The 17,417-nt window shown below is 46.9% G+C and overlaps 1 protein-coding gene across 8 annotated transcripts in view; it reads right to left on the bottom strand.

Moving 5' to 3' along the window:
* Nucleotides 1-257: 257 nt before the first annotated feature.
* The window catches only part of B3GALT5 (beta-1,3-galactosyltransferase 5), a 39,286-nt gene continuing 22,126 nt past the window's right edge, over nt 258-17,417 (bottom strand). For 7 of the 8 annotated variants that reach the window (XM_049104720.1, XM_035709379.2, XM_049104723.1 and 4 more), the window contains 2 exons: nt 5,733-6,251; nt 258-4,999 (listed from right to left, as the gene is read on the bottom strand). In XM_049104720.1, the coding sequence (XP_048960677.1) occupies nt 4,064-4,999; nt 5,733-5,768 (972 nt within the window). In that variant the 5' untranslated portion in view covers nt 5,769-6,251 and the 3' untranslated portion in view covers nt 258-4,063. The remainder of the gene's footprint in view (nt 5,000-5,732; nt 6,252-17,417) is intronic. The other variant, XM_049104721.1, reaches the window with a different exon arrangement.

Raw genomic sequence — 17,417 nt, 5'->3', positions numbered from 1 at the left:
AATAAATAACCATGCCCCTTCTAGTCCTGGTGCATATATGTCTTCTCTGATAGTAATATGGTGTAAGCAGAATGTGGGAAATGGGGAGGAAAATCTTTTGTTCCAAATTACAAAAAAACATTGTCTCAGACTGCTGGGCATGTCATAAACAAGTCCATGGAGAGGCACGTAAAGATGTTTGTGGGGCTGCCCTACAGAGTGGTCCACAGTCCAAACCCACCTCATTTACAGAGCCAGTAAATCTCACACAAACCCAGTTCACATCCACCCAACAAAATGTTTTAATCCATCAGCCATCACCCAGTATACCAAGGTAGATCCCAGATTGCCCCCACATGACAGCTCTTGTGATCCTTGCCGGGGCCTGCACCTGTCATCTAACTGCCAAAAGAGCCTGCATACCTAATGCCATCAAAAGGTGTAGTTAAGCCCCCTTCATACCACCCGCAACATGACATAAGATCCAGGAGATATGGCCCTGGTGGCACAGTCACCCAGACCATCACACAGGGCCACAGGTAGATCCCACTCCTGATGATGGAGACCCGGATGATGACAAGCACTCCTTGTAGATGCCCCACAACCACTTACCTCCCCCAGCTCCCACCTCTCCCTCCCCAAGGCCTGTGTCTAGCTAACAAACAGTCTTCTTAGGACTGGCAGATGGGAAGGGGACACAAGTTCAATGTCTTGATACCAATAAGACTAGAGGCAAGTAGGCTGTGGGACATGTTGCACCTCACCTTGAAAATATTCAAAAATTCTCCAATAACCCTTATAACACTCAGCTGTCACCACAAAGGTCCAGGTGAGCTGTAGGACTGCTGAAAGCCAAAATCGTCACCTTGGTCGGATCCTTGATGGGACCAGCCAGGGAAATAACAACAACGCTATCACACAAAATGTCACAGCCACTGTGTCCACAGTGATGGCTGAAACTGGACAGGAGTTTAAGCTTATCTAAAATCATCAGATTCGGGGCACCTGGGTGGCTCAGTCGGTAAGTGCCTGCCTTCGGCTCAGGTCATGATCCCGGGTCTTGGGATCGAGCCCTGCATGGGGCTCCCTGCTCGGGGGGTGGACTCTGCTTCTCCCTCTCCCTCTGTGCTCTCTCTCAAATAAATAAATAAGATCTTTTTAAAAAATAAACAAAATAAAATAAAATCATTAGACTCTGGTTTCCATGGTTTTAGATCACCAATTAGCCTTAGACTATTTATTGGCTGAGCAAGGACAAGTAGGTACCATTGCAAATCCATCTTGTTTCTATGTTCATGTTCCTGGAGAGGTGGGACAATGGGCTAACATCATCCTCCAACAGGCCTCCTGGCTATATAATTTCAAGAACCCCACACCCAAACCATCTGGGATTTCATTAAGGAGTACCTGCCAGTGTCACCTGGTTCTTGCCTTGCGTTGGGCCCCAAGTGGCCATTTTACTGCTGTTTCTATTTGGGCCATGCTTCTTTAATTTACTTGTCGAATTCGTGTCCTCTGGACTACAACAGCCCCACATTCAGCTGATGTTCACACGGAGATTCAACCCATATCCACTGGGAACCGAGTTCCCACATCAGAATTAGATCTGATAGCAAGACGTTGCCATGACCTCCAATGATAGGCAGTGTCTACACCCTTGATGAGCAGATGGCCCAAGTACCATCTATCTATCGTCGTTGGCCCAAGTACCCCTTGATGATGTAGCTATAGGAGAGGAGACCTCCATCCATGTTCCCCCTGAGAAATCAGGAGGATGAAATCTCTCAGGGGGGACAAGAGATGATCTGGGACCACAGGAACAAGCCCCAGATGAACATCATCATGCACCACCGGGAGCACTTCCTGAACTGCTTTTCTTACAGAGCAGAACAAGGGTCTGACCCCACACGAGCCAGACTTAAAAACAGCCGTGGCCATTTCCTGTTGAGGTGGGAACACACAGAGGCTCCACAAACCTGAAAAACCTCAGCTGCAAAAACACGAGCGACTGGGTGGCCTGCCAATATCAGCCAATCAGGACGAGGCACTTTTATGTCCCTTAGGAGCATAAGGGCCAGGAGCGGGAACAGTGGTGGAAATGTTCCCAAACACCCCCTCTGCCCAGGGAAGCGAGGCTAATGGCTCTCTGTGGGTGCTGGGTCTCTTTCAGCTCAAGCTGTCACCCCAAAAAAGCCCTGCTGGTGCCATTGACTTTTGAGTCCCACCTCATTTCTATCGTCGTTGGCCCAAGTACCCAACTGGGGTCACAGAGCCATGCCTATGTTCATGGTCCCCTATGACTGAGCTACAGTCTGAAGAGAAGGCCAGATCCTGAGTCCACCACACCGAGCCCACCAAGCCCAGTGCACACAGGGACACACACACCAGACAGGATGCACACCCAGTGGACCCAGCCCCACTGCCAGTCCCACGAGCTCCCTCATCCTCAACACCCACCCACCATTGTCTTCCAAATCAGGGGTAGCCTTTCCACAGGACCAAGGGTCCCACAAAATCTAGATTTCAGAAAGTGAGCACAGTCCCTGATTCTGCCCCCTGGGAAGGAGGGTTTTCTGAACATGGCCCAGCATGCTCAGAGCAGCCAGGATAAGGAAACACATCTGCAGAGAAGCAGCAGATGATGAGGGATGTTGTTTAAGCTAATGTTGCCATGGCCATTTTGTGGCAAATACGTCCTCCTGGGCTCAGGTAGGAGCCTAGTCCAACACTGGTGGGTTACCCAGCCATGCGAGGCCTTCACTCTGAGCGCTGGTAAAGTCAAGTCAGGTAAAGTAAAAGGTAAGAACCAACCATTCCTGCAACCAGGAGCAGGGCAACTTTGCATGAAATCCCACAGCGGCCGAATGGGTAAAGGCTCCTGCCAAGCAGGACCTCGCTTCCACAGCCTACAGAACAGGCTTCTACAAGCCTCCAGGCAGAAGGAAATAGAAAGTGAGTCTCCACTCCACAAACTCACTTGTTCCTTGGCTGCCTGAGAAATTCAAAGATGAGTTTGGGTCAGGCATGGGCAGCATGCACAGGAAGACAGCCCCCCTTGGCCAGAGCTCATTTCAGCGCTCAGTGTCCGAGGGGTTCCTTGAAGGCATCTTGTCTTAAACACACCTGAGTTCCCAGAAAAGCTCCCAGAATCTTTCACAGGCCGAGCCTTGTGCCCAGCTGCCCTCCAGTGTGACCCTGGACCCCTGAATTGCAGAGCCGGGGTATTTGAGTAAACAGATGGTTCAGAGGAGATGGCATGCCCTCAGGGAGGTCAGCAGTGTGGCCAAGAAGTCTGCTCAATAGGTCAGGCTTTGTAGCCATTTCTAAGCTGAATCTATAAAAACAGAGTTTCTGTCTAGAGATGGCCATTTCTTAGGGGCTATGGCCAGGGCTGTGCTTGCTCTGCCATGAGCTGAGTGCCGAGCTGCTCACAGGGACTCAGTATCCCTGCTGGATCCATGCAGTGAGTGAAGGAGCTGGGGGCATGTTGCTTCACCCCAGTGACACCACTAAAAGTACAAGGACTGGGAGCTCAGGTGGAAGGGACTCTTGGAAAGGGATTGAAGGATGCCACCGTCCGGCTTCCCTCTGAACCCTCCTGGACTCTACTCCCCGCCAAGGGAGGTGCGATGGAGGGGCAGGCCGAGTCAGGGGCTGCGCCTGGGTTCTGACAGCACTGGATTTTCATCCCTGCCTCATCGTTTTTTGGCTGGGGGGCCTGGGGACAAGGCCCTGCATTTCTGTAAGCTGCTGAGGCCTGGTGTGTAGGATGGGGATGGCGTCACCCGCCACTGCCTGTGGACACTGATCCTGGAAATGGGAAAAGGAAGGCGTGCATCAAACGCTTAGCACAGTAGTGTAGGAACTCAAGAGATGGCATCTGTTATTGCTTGGGCACCACGTGGTTTCATTCAGGCCTACATGGTCGGTCAGACGTGCAGCGCTACAGGGCATCACCCTTACTGACTCTCCCTCCTCCCGCCTCGCTCTCTCCCTGCACCCCCCACGATCCTCAGCTGAAGATCTTCCAAAACTGTCACTGTGGGTTATCTCCAGCGTGTCCACATGTGCCGCGGGGCTCTCCTCAGACAGCTGGACACGCCTCTCCCAGAGAATTCTCCAGAGCCTGCCAGTAGCTCAGCATGTTGCGAGGCTTGACGAAATGGCAGGCCACAATCTTCTTAAAACGACACGTGGAAAAGGGTAACCCGTTTGGGAAAAAGGTCTGCTCGGAGTGAAGTTCCTCCAGCCTGATTTTCAGCTTGGCCAGGCAGAGTCCCACAAAGACGTCTTCGAGCTTAATGAACGGGACGCTGTCAGAGACGTTGTACACCTGACTTGCAACATCACTGGAAAACACATAGCCGGTGCCCGAGCAAAAGGGCGGGTACTTATCCCATGGGTATTCGTATTTACTGACAAACCACTTGTTGGCCTTGTCCCTAATGGGAAACTCGTTCAGTTTTAAGAAGCCGGTGAAAAACCGAGTGGTTCTGTTTTTCTTGAGAAGCAGCTCGGTCAGGTAGTAGACGTTGACAAACATGTCCGAGTCCGTCTTCATCACAAACGTCGCCTGAGGACAGAAGCGGTGGATCCACTCTATACCCATCATGGTCTTCAGGGTCAAATTGAAGTAAGCGTCCACAAAGTCCTTCTGGATAATGTCGCGATGCCGCTGGCTTTCCTGCGCCACCACTTTCGACAGGTCCTTACTGGCTGTGGCTCCCAGAAGGAAGAAGGTTTTTATTGGCCTCCCATGCACATTCTTTTCTTTGCCCCATGTGTTTCGGATGACCGTGCGAACAAACACCTGTTCGTGGGATGAGGTCACCAGCAGGACAAGGAAGGGGGGATCCTGCCTGCAGTTGATATCTGGAAGCTGGAGGAAGCTGCCTCTTTCTTTCTTGAAAACAAATGGCTGGCCTTTAAAGGGAATCAGACCGTACATGCTAAAATACAAACAGAGGGCTCCCAGGACCACCAGGGAGACGTACATCAATCGCATCTTCAGGTAAGCCATCTGAAAGGAACAAAGTGGAGTGGTCAGACCTCGAAAGAGGGAGAGCATGTTTAGCTTTGCCCTGGGAGGCCTAGATGGGGGGACACACCTGCGTCTCATGGCCCATGTTCTAGAGACTCTGCAGTCTCACTGCATACAGGGGTGGAGGGCTGTGATTCAACAGTGAGCATGATGCCCGACAGCGTCATTCACTCCACAGTATGAGATCGGAGCACAGGGCTCCAGGCCAGTCTGCCCTTCACCCTTGGGAGTCTCAGATTACTCCTCTGAAATATGGGGCCAGATCTCCCACTAGGTCGCTCCAGCTCTGCCCAAACCTGACTCCATAAGCTAGAGATACTGCAAGACTGGAAGCCCTGTGTTCATCTGCATTCTTCTCTGATCAAACCAAGCACCGTTTTATCACACCCAGGAAGAAGCAAGACCAATGTTCTGATCTTTACACTCATCCCCCTTATTTGTAGGAATCACTTACAAGATCCCCAGCAGATGCCTGAAGTCAAGCATATACCTTATATATACTGTTTTCTCCCATACACACATTCCTATGAGAATTTTTAGTTTTTAAGTTGGGCCCGGTAAGAGATTCACGACAATAACTAATAATAAAATAGAACAATTAAAAAATAAAAAATAAATAAAATAGAACAATTAAATTATAACAATAAACTGTAATAAAAGTCACACAAATGTGGTCTCTCTCTCTCAAAATTCCTTATTGTACTATACTCACCCTTGTTGTGAGGACGTGAGATGATAAAATGCCCATGTGATGAGATGAAGTGAGGTGGGTGACGCAGGCGTGAGACGTCGCGTCAGGCTACTCCTGACCTGACAATAGGTCAGAATGGGGACCATCTGCTTCTGGACCGTGGTTAACCACAGGTGACTGAAACCTTAGAACACAAAGCTTCAGATAAGGTGGGAATTCCATACCGTGGAACACTGTCCCTGCTGGCGGTGCTTATTTTATTTGAAGGGTTGCTTCTTTAAATCTCCTGATTCTTCCATTATGCGCCCACACATCTCTGTCATTCTCAGCAAATCCAGGACCATGGTAATGTTATAAAATTAAGAAAGCAAATAACTCACTTTCTCCTGGCTCTGATGAACCTCTAGTTTGGAAGCTAAACCACAAGGTAGATTCCAAGAGGAAACTTGCCAAAGAGCTGTCAGCAGATGCCGCTGGACACTGTCCAGTTCTGGATTCACTTCATTTACCCAAAATGATGATTCCCTTTCTCAAGAGTCACTATAAGGAAAAAAAAAAAAACAAAAAGAATAGAGCCATTCAGATCAGCCATGCCTCACCAGCAGCACCTCACCGTTGGCTGTGCCAGCATGTTGCAGACCTATGTCACCACCTACCCAGGTGACCTTGAGGAGCATTTGGGTCCCACTCTAGTCCCACTTTTCTCTTCTGCAAAGTGGGTGCAATCAAGACAATTCCACCACATGGTGCACCTGTTAACAACAATAACAGCATGCAAATATTCGAGAAGTCTGTCAGGCCTGATGTGCTAGGACAGCACCCAGGGCTCTGGAAGGGGAACCAATGGAATCATAGGTCAGCCTCAGTCTAATGTCTTGTGCCAATAATTGACCTTCCTACATAACGGTCTGTGGCTAACGTTTACAGAATTTAACACAGGGAAGAGATCCACCAGTTCTCAACTTAGCATCCCGGTCTTCAAAATGTCATCCTGGGAGGAGCTCAGAGGGGCCATCAGGAGAAAAAAAACAACTAAGTGGAAGAAAGAAATCTGAAGGCAAAATAGGAACTTGAAATTTCATTCAGTTAGAATTCTGTTCCAAATACATTCACCACAAAAGTTGTGGAACAGTGATGGAAACTTCCAGGACCAGCTAACTCTCTGGAGGCCAACTTAGTCTGGCTCTGTTCTTCATGACCCCAAGAAGGTCTTGTCCAGCTGGAGCCCCACCTATTTCAGAGAAGTCGCTGTGGGAGGCAACTGGATGGCAAGAATGCGTCTGAGCCATGACTTGCAGGTTGCTGAGAATTCTATTTCCTTCCTTCTTATTTGTGGGAATATTTGCAGGGCCAGGATGTGTGGTTTATTCTGGCTGAGGAAGGGGTAAGGGGAATCAAACTGCATTTACCACCACAACAGATTTTTAAAAGAAACATAAAAATCAAGTCAAGAGAAATATAATGATATTTCTCTATTTTGCTTCCTTTCTCAGATAAGTTTGCTCTTCTTCAGTAGATCGCCTCACCAGTAAACCTTAAAATCTCATTCCCGTAGGACACCTTTTCTCAGGATCCTTCACATGGATCTCAATCCCCAGGGATGGATGCTCAGCTCACTGACTATTGGTCTCTCACTAGACACCAAACAGCACCTATGAGACAGAGCAAGTGGCATGGCCCAACCGGCCAAAGCTCCCTGGGGTCATTTATTTTCATGTGCAGTTGGAACACACTTCCTACCTGAGTGATGTGACCAAGAAGTTATACCTCATATCCCCATTTACACCTTTGATTGAGGCTCTATGTTGTGCTACAAGACCCCCCTGAAGGGGCTTTGGGGAGGGCACCTAGCATCAATAAGGAACGGAGTGTAGAACAGTACATTTCTAGAAAAGGAAATATTGGGGATCCCTGGGTGGCTCAGCAGTTTAGCGCCTGCCTTTGGCCCAGGGTGTGATCCTGGAGTCCCAGGATCAAGCCCCACATCAGGCTCCCCACATGGGATCTGCTTCTCCCTCTGCCTGTGTCTCTCTCTGTATCTCTCTATCTCTCTCTCTTTCTCTCTCTCTGTCTCTCATGAATATATAAATAAGATCTTTAAAAAAAAAAAGAAAGAAAGAAAAGGAAGTATTTATCCCCAGGTTCTGTCCCTCAAAGTTTGGCTAAGAGGCAGGAACCCTTAGCATAAAGCAGCTCTATGGACATAGCCATGAATAGGCAACTATCTCTGCTATGGAAGCCCCACCTTCACAACACACCTGGCCAGCCTGTGTAGCGTACCCACCCAATCAGGAATGGAACAACAGTTTATTTAGCAGATTCTGGATACCAGGCTTTGCTCTTCCAATCTACAGGCAATAGACACAGACACAGAGCCTCGGAACCGGAGTAGATAAGTATTGTGCATGAATTATAGATCAAGGCAAGCCAGAAGGTGGCAGGCCCCTTCTTATCTCTCCTCTGCTTCCCCGCCCTCCCCAGGAACCTGTGCAGGTGTTACTTCAGTTCTAGGCTGGGGTCACTGTGTGCTCCTTCTGGGCCAGAGTGCCCAGGGGGCCAGAAGCATGCCATCCTAATACTCGAGGCTGTGCATAGATTAGACACTGGACACTTCAGAATTACAGTGGAATAGCACAAAGCTAGAGGCTGTCTGTGAGGAGCCTGGAAGTCAGTGTCTTAACTCCATCAAACAGGCGGTCCCTTCCCAGGCCAGGTGGGTAGGACTCCTGACCTAAGGCTACAGGGCCTGAAGTCAAAGGGATTAGAAGTCCACCTCCCCAAGGGCTAGAAAGCCAAAGTCAGTCTGCAAAGTTAAGTTTAATGAGGCTGGGGGGAGGGGGTGGGGCGGTGGCAGGGACAGGAGAGAACATCCTGGATCTGAAAAAAGGATGATGAATGTAACCTCATAAAATACCATCAAGAGACTTCAAAAGCAAGCCACAGAAAGGGAGAACATATGTGCCATACATATATCTGAAAAAGGACTATCAGTCAGAATATATTGAGAACTTCTATAGATCAATGAGGAAAGCACAAAAACAAAACAAAACACAAAAAAAAAAACCCACAATCTTAAAAACTGAGTTGTAATTCTCCAAAGAAGACATACAAATGGCCAATAGACACATAAAAAATGCTCAACATCACTTGGCATCAGGGACATACAAATCAAAACCACAATGAGATACCACTTCAGACAGTCAGAACAGCTAAAATTAACAAGTTAGGAAATGACAGATGTTGGGAAGGTTGCAAAGAAAGATGAAGCCTCTTACACTGTTGATGGGAATGCAAGCTGGTGCAGCCACTCTGGAAAACAGCATAGAAGTTCCTCAAACCTAAAAATAGAGCTACCTGATGACCCAGCAATTGCACTACTAGGTATTTACCCAAAAGATACAAACATAGTGATCCAAAGGGAGACCTGCAACCCAATCTTTATAGCATCAATGTCCACAGTAACCAAAGTATGGAAAGAGTCCAGATGCCCATCAACAGATGAATGGATAAAGAAGATGTGGTATTACACACACACACACACACACACAATGGACTACTACTCAGCCATCAAAAAATGAAATCTTACCATTGTCAATGATGTGGATGGAACTAGAGGTTGTTATGCTAAGCTAAATAAGTCAGTCAGAAAAAGACAATTATATGATTTCACTCATATTTGGAATTTAAGAAACAAAGCAGAAGATTAAAGAAAAATAAAAAATGTTTATTTTTTTATTAAAAAAAATAAAATTTTATTTTTGTAAATAAAAAGAAAGGGAGGGAAAAATAAAATCAGAGAAAATCAGAGAGGGAAACAAACCATAAGAGACTCTTTAACTCTAGGAAACAAACTGAGGGTCATTGTAGAGAAGGTGGGTGGGGAATGGGGTAACTGAGTGACAGGCATGAAGGAGGGCACGTGATGAGATGAGCACTGGGTGTTATATACAACTGATGAATCACTAAACTCTACCCCTGAAACTAATAATACACTATATGTTCAAAGTAATTGAATTTAAATTAAAAATAAAATGAATTGTGAACAGATATTTCACAAAAGAAGATATTTAAATGGCCAAAACCCAAGAAAAGACATCACTAATCATCAGGGAAATGCAAATAAAACCACAATAAAGAACCACTACCATCCATGAAGATGACTAAAAGGAAGTGAGATGTTGGAAAGCCCTATTTATTTGGCAGCATCTACTGTGCGGAAAGCTATATGATCTGACTCAGCAAACCACACCTGAGCTCACACCCAACAGAAATGATGTGTGGCCAAGAACGTGCAGAGCACATTGCTGCCCATAATAACCAAAACCTGTGCTCTCTGTCTGGGTCCAACCAAGAGGGAGAAAGCACACAGTAATTCAAAGGGACCACTATAAAGTTCCTCTACAGAGAAAGGGGAACCCTCTTACACTGTTGGTGGGAACTCAAGCTGGCACAGCCACTCTGGAAAACAGTGTGGAGGTTCCTCAGAAAAGTTGAAAATAGAGCTACTCTACCACCCAGAAATTACACTACTGGGTATTTACCCCAAAGGTACAAATGGATCACCCCTTTGGTGATCCAAAGGGGCACCTGCACCCCAATGTTTATAGCAGAAATGCCCACAATAGCCAAATTGTGGAAAGAGCTCACCAACACATAAATGGATAAAGATGTGGTCTATATATACAATGGACTACTACTCAGCCATCAAAAAAATGAAATTTTGCCATTTGCAATGATGTGGATGGAACTAGAGAATATTATGCTAAGTGAAATAAGTCAACCAGAGAAAGATAATTATCATATGATCTCACTCACATGTGGAATTTAAGAAACAAAACAGAATCATAGGGAAAGAGAGAGAAAAATGATACAAGATGAAACCAAAGAGGGAGACAAATCATAAGAGACTCTTTATCATAGGAAACAAATTGAGGGTTGCTGGAGGGGAGGGAGTGGGGATTGGAGTAACTGAGTGATGGGCATGAAGGAGGGCACCAGATGGGATGAGCACTGGGTGTTATATAAGACTAATGAATCACTGAACTCTACCTCTGAAACCATTAATACATTGTATGTTATTTAGTTGAATTTATATAAAATTTTAAAAAAAGAATCATTCCTCTAACAAGGGATCTGAGTGATGACCAATTATCAATAAACAAAGAGATCTCTAAGAACAGAGGAACAGCAGATATAAGGAGCAGCACTGCCTCTGGTGCTTAAGATGAAAACTCAAGGAAAGTCCCCAAATCCAGGCCAGAAATGCAGACCTCTATGACGAGGACACAGTCTGGTCCACTGACAGGAAAGAAGTCACTATGGGCCCAGAGCCATTTTCAAGATTAGTCAAAAAAGAGCAACTTTAGAGCCAAGAGGCAATACATTAATAAATGACATGAAAGTAAACAAGAAATTTCCATCAATAGTAGAGTGGGTCAATGAAATGTTACATAGCCGTTAAAAAATACAAACTTTTGATATACCCACTATGTATTAATCTGACAGATGTTATGTTGAATGAAAGGAGCCAGACATGAAAGAGTATGTCCTTCATGATTCCATTGATAAGAAGTTCAAAACCTGGCAAAATGTATCAATGATAATAGAAGTCAGAATAGAAATTAGCTTTGGTGGAGGGATTATTAACCAGGAAAGGGCACAACTACCCTTCTGGAGAGTTGGCCATATTTATTTTTGATCTGGATGGTGGTTACATATGTAAAAATTCATTGAGCCATACTACCAAGACTTGTGTACTTTGCTGTATGTTATTCACATTAATAGTTTCTTTTTTAAATATTTTATTTATTTATTTATTCATGAGACACAGAAAGAGAGAGAGAGAGAGAGACGCAGAGATACAGGCAGAGGGAGAAGCAGGCTCCATGCCAGGAGCCCAATGTGGGACTAGATCCTGGGACTCCAGGACCACGCCCTGGGCTGAAGGCAGGCACTAAACCACTGAGCCACCCAGGGATCGCCCACATTAATAGTTTTGAATAATTTCCAATAAAAATAAATCTCTGAAAAGGTGATATCTTCTGTAAAATAGGCTGAATTGATTTACCACAAAGTCTGATTTTTTTCACAGTGCATTTCATGGGCCAGTGCATCACATCACAAAAACATTTTGTGTCTGGGTCTTAATTTAGAATGATGACTGAATAACAACCCAAACAAGTCAATGTTATTGAAAGAAAAACATCAGTGTTGGGGCACCTGGGTGCTCAGTGGCTGAGCGTCTGTCTTCGGCTCGGGTCATGATCCCAAGATCCTGGGATCGAGTCCTGCATAGGGCTCCCAACGGGGACGACAGGGATCCTACCTCTCTCTCTGCCCTGTGTCTCTGCCTCTCTCTATGTATCTCTCATGAATAAATAAATTAAATTAAAAAAAAAAAAGAAAGAAAACATCAATGTTACTTATAGTTCTCTTAGAAACAAGAGACCTGGCTTGTCATTCTGGGCCATAGGAGGGTCACAGGTTTTGGTCAGGAAACAGAAACAAGAGCAACAGACAGGTCCAGGTCATGGCTTTTATTGAGTATTTTTATGGAAAAGGTGACACATGGCAGGTGAACAGATGAGGACAGGCTAGTTTGAGTAATTCTGGCAACTGGCTGTCATGTGGCCCCTAGGCACCTGGTACCTGGCCCTGGGACCATTAAGGCAGAGGAATCACGTCTCCTGAGGAAATAGGGCCAGAGGAAGTGTGGCTCTGGATGGGTTCTTTTGCATATTAAACACCAGGTCCTCGCTGGGCCCTTTCTTATTTCTAAGAATGGGCTCACCCTGGGAGGGGCAGTCCCTCCCCAGACAGAAATAAGGTGTCGAAACATAATATATAGAAAATTAAGAACAGGATTAATATGACTCCGGGAAACAAAGTCGGACTAGCTTTTTCTGAAAACTCTAAAATGTTGACGTCTACTTTACCATTATCAGTTGGCCAGATAAGGAAGACAGTCTCCCCCACCCCCGATCTAAGTGTGAGTTTTCTACGATGATTCTGCAATATTGCATTCATGGTCAAATCAGTACCTACCCCACTTTCTGTTGTAAGTCAGCTCAAGAAGCTACAGAGCAGATTTTAGAAGATCCCTTTTTGTTAACTTCAGGTAGCCTGCTGGGATGGAAAGATGGGGGAATTTGAAAAAAGATCTTGTTCACATTTGGCTCCGTCAACACAGTGGTATAAATTGGCACCAGGGTACTTCTGCGCAGCAGACCTGTGTCTTTGTCTCCAATTGAGATCATAATGTCTGCCTCACAGTGTGGCCGGAAAGCACTATATGCAGGGCAATAATTATTTCTGTCCTGGTTCTAATCAAAGTGTGCCTTTTCGTAGTATCGATTCATAATTCGACTCTTCTCTTCAAGCTCCACCTTGCTAGAGGTATTTGGCCCAGTTCCTGGTCACAGACAAGTGGGTCATAGACACCCCCCGTGCTGTCCACAGGGTGACCCAAACCCAAAGAAGAGTGGACAGAGTGGTCTAGAAGGTTCCTGAAGAGCCTTACTCTTGGCGGGCTGCTCCCAAACATATAGGATTACCAAGGACATCAACGATGTTGAAATACATTTATCAAAAATCATTTTTAAAGTGTGCCAGAGTAATATATGCCCCTCCTTATGACTGCATCTCACAACAACTTCTGGCTCCGGGTCTGACAACTATCTTAGTTTTGAAGACAGCAAGAGCTGTGCCCCTGTTTGGAAATGTCTACAATTCCTATCATGTGATGTAAAAATATCGGTGATTTCTTTCAGAGACAAAGTCACAGGTTCTACTGTGTGTGGATCAGTGTCTGTTATGGGCTGATTTGTGTCCCCCTCAAATTGGTGTCCTGGAGACCTAACCCCTAGTCTCTCAGAATATGACCCCATTTGGAGATAGGGTCTTTACCAAGTTACAATAAGGTCATTAGGGTGGGCCATAATCCAGTTATGACTGGTGTCCTTATAAAAAAGTGGTATTGGGCAGCCCTGGTGGCTCAGCAGTTTAGCGCCTGCCTTCAGCCCAGGGCCTGATCCTGGAGACCCGGGATCGAGTCCCATGTCAGGCTCCCTGCATGGAGCCTGCTTCTCCCTCTGCCTGGGTCTCTGCCTCTCTCTCTCTCTCTCTCTCTCTCTCTCTCTGTATCTCTCATTAATAAATAAATTTTTTAAAAAATTCTTTAAAAAAGGGGGGTATTTAGACACAAACACACAGGGAGAATGTCATGGGAAGATGTAGGCAGAGATTGGGTGATGCTTCTACAAGCCTAGGAAAGTCAAGACGGCCGGCACACACCAGAAGCCAGGAGAGGGGCCTGGAGCAGGTTCTCCCTCACAGCCTCAGAAGGAACCAACCCTGCCCACACCTTGATCTCAGACTTCCAGCCTCCAGCGCTGTGAGACAATACATTTCCATTGTTTTAAGCCACCCACCTGGGGTACACTGTTACGGCAGCCCCAGGAAACCAATATGGTGCCCACATTCATGATGGAAGAAAGTGCTACATTTCAGTTGGAGGTTTGTGAAAATAAGAACATAGGGTTTTTTCCCATCGTAGGTGTTGGATCCCAAGTAATTAGTTCTTCTCTGGTCCTCAGGGTCCCACGCAGCCCGTGGCAGACAGGCTCACACCCCCGAGTGACGAGGGTCACACTCAGAACTACAGCAGTGTGGCACCTGGAGGGAAGCCAGGACAGTGGAAGTGGGAAGCACTGGGGGAGATGGGTGGCCCCCACATTACCAGTCACTCTGAGAAGGTTCTCATGCCCATGGTTGTTTCTCTCTGGTCTTGCTATCTGGCACGGCCACAGCTGTCCCAGGGCCAGGAGGTCAGGCTGAGGTCGAGCAGTGTGGAACATCTGCGAGCTGCACCCTTTCACCACTTTTTTGGATAAAGTGTACTTTTTAACTATATTTTCTAAATGGTGATAGTGGCTCACAATGTTAAAATTGTTTCCTATTTAATAAAATGAACCATAATTCTATTTCAGCCCTGCTCCCATTTACAAGCTGTTTTACCACCTTCCTGGCTCCTGCAGTGGCTCAGCAGAGGCCCACCAGGAGGAGGCGGTGGCCATGGACTCTCCCACCAGCCGCCCACCCGCCGTGGGGCATCTGCGAGCCAGTGGCCCAGGCCCGCACACGCAGGTGTTCAGAGAGGGCTCCTCTCTGGTGAGAAGGGCACTCAAGTGTCCCACCCCAGTGCAGAACGGTATCTCTCTGCCTTTCACATCATCTCATGAGCCCAACCAGAAGCTGTGAACAGAAACCCCATTTATCATCCGCCTCTCACTGGGCAGTGGCTGCGGGCCAGCATGGCCTCAGGGGGCATCCTGTGCCTGTCTTTCCAGGCTGGTCAATGAAGACAGGACCCTATCCTGTTGGAAGCACTCTCGGCATAGCCCATGGCTGTCACAAGGGAGTGAGCACTGTGTCCTCACCCCAGGCCCTTTTGCTGCCTCAGCCTCCCGAGAGGCTCCCCTGTGGCAAGTAGGGGTCCAGGTTCCATGAAGAAGACAGACCTGGAAGGCCTTAGGGCCCACAGCACGAGCAGAACAACAGCTAGCAGAGTGTGAGAGGAACCCTCTCCTGACCAGGCGCCCGTCAGGGTCCTCCAATTCCTTTCCCAATGAGATCTCAACCTTCAGACATCCGCCCAATTTTAGCTAGAACCCTGCTAGGTTGGTTTGGCCAGAACCTGACCCCTGATGTTTCCTCCTAGGAATCTCTCAAGGGCTTCCCCCACCCCAGCACCACCACCCCCATCTCTCTGCTCCTCAGCTGTACTTCCTACTTGTCTGTGCCCTATTGGGAGTTGAAGCCAGCTCTATCCCAGGGTCTCTCCTCCACTGCAATAATTCCAGACTGAAACCTGGTTTGCTGCTTTATCTGTTGTACAGCTCTGGTTTTTCTTTGACAGGGCAGAGGAGAGAACAGAGGTATGCTGGACAGAGGCAGGGAATCTGGAAAGGCCTGGTGGGTTCCAGAAACAGGATGATGTACACTGGGAGGGCAGCTGGAGACCAGGTAGGGCGGGCCCCAGGTCTGGCCTTTTCTGAGGACACCAGGGAGTTCATAGTCCTTCGCGAGGCCTTATTCACTGAGGAGTCTGGGGTCTGATGGGGCCTCCCTCTCCTACCCATAGTACGACAGAGAAGCTTCCCACTAACTTCGATTATAGCTGCTCCAGTCTGAGGAGCTAGAGCACACAGTTCATACCAATGATCACTGGTCCCAGAGTTGATGAATTTAGAGTCTTAGGGAGGCATTTTCAGGATTGACATTTTAGGCAACCAAATACCACAGACCGGGTGGCTTGAACAACAGACATTTCTCACTCAGAGCTCTGGAGGCGGAAGTCGGAGATCAGGCTGCCAGCATGGTTGGGTTCTGGTGAGAGCCACCCTCTTTGCTCACAAAAGCCAATTTCTCACTGTGTCCCCACATGGCAGAGGGAAGAGAGAGGATGAAAAGAGGGAGGGAAGGAGAGAGGGAATGTGCACAAGGGCTCTCTTGTGTTTTGGGTCTCCTCTTTACAAACACACTAATCCCACCACACAAGCCCCACACTCATGACCTCATCTAAATTTAATTATCTCCCCAAAGCCTCACCTCCAAATGCCACCACATACATCTGAATCTGGAGGGAGGTATAATTCAGTCCATAGCAAGGATAATCTCCAAACATTTACTGAGCACCTACACTATGTGAAAGGCAGGGTGCTGGTCACTGTGAGTAGTCCTGGGGTCTCCTCCGACTCCCTGGGTCATCTTCAGTTACATGAACATACTACCCAGAGGCAAGGGTTAGCCTCCCAGGCTTTCTGCTGTGCTTCCCAGTGGGAAGCACCATTTCTAGACCCTCCTGACTCATTCTCTTCTAACACAGACATGATAACTGCACCTGGCCTGGTGACTTGGACTCTGAAACAGAGAGGTAGAGACATAAATGTGCTTTGGGGGAAGGGGAGGCGTTCAGAGGCACTCCTGCAATCCCCTTGCTCTGCAATCTACCCCCTGCTGAAGCTTTCTCTATTAAGAAAAAAAATGCTTAACTTGCAGCTCTCAAACCTTCAAAAACTGAAAGCACAACTCAAGGTTTTTAAAATCCAGATTTCTTTAAACCTCCACAGCATTCTTTTCTCAATGGCCCAAATAACACTCAACAATCATACAGGACAGTTTTATCCACAGTGTCAGAAGGAACAACAACAACAAAATGATGACCATAGATTTAGGAAGGCCAATCTACAGTGGGCTTTTTTTTTTTTTTTTTTTTTTAATTTATGATAGTCACAGAGAGAGAGAGAGAGAGAGAGAGGCAGAGACACAGGCAGAGGGAGAAGCAGGCTCCATGCACCAGGAGCCCGATGTGGGATTCGATCCGGAGTCTCCAGGATCGCACCCTGGGCCAAAGGTAGGCTCCAAACCGCTGCGCCACCCAGGGATCCCTACAGTGGGCTTTTTAAATAAATAAGCAAGCTTTGGATTATTTCAGTAAGCTAAGACCTGGGACTTTTCTTCTAAACAAAAATTAAAACAAATTAATAACATAGCAGAAAGGATACAGCAGAATGTTATTAATGGGGTTGCTGATTATTCTGTGCAATCAACTATGTCAAAAAATCCAGAAAATTTGGAAAAGCTCTTTGATTGCCTGGGTCTGATGAAATATAAGAGGGATAGCATCTTTAACAGCATATAAAACAC

This window comes from Canis lupus, chromosome 31 (assembly GCF_003254725.2).
Source record: "Canis lupus dingo isolate Sandy chromosome 31, ASM325472v2, whole genome shotgun sequence".
NCBI lineage: Eukaryota > Metazoa > Chordata > Mammalia > Carnivora > Canidae > Canis > Canis lupus.
Note: the sequence above shows the minus strand (reverse complement) of the source record. Positions and strands in the feature narration are given on the sequence as shown.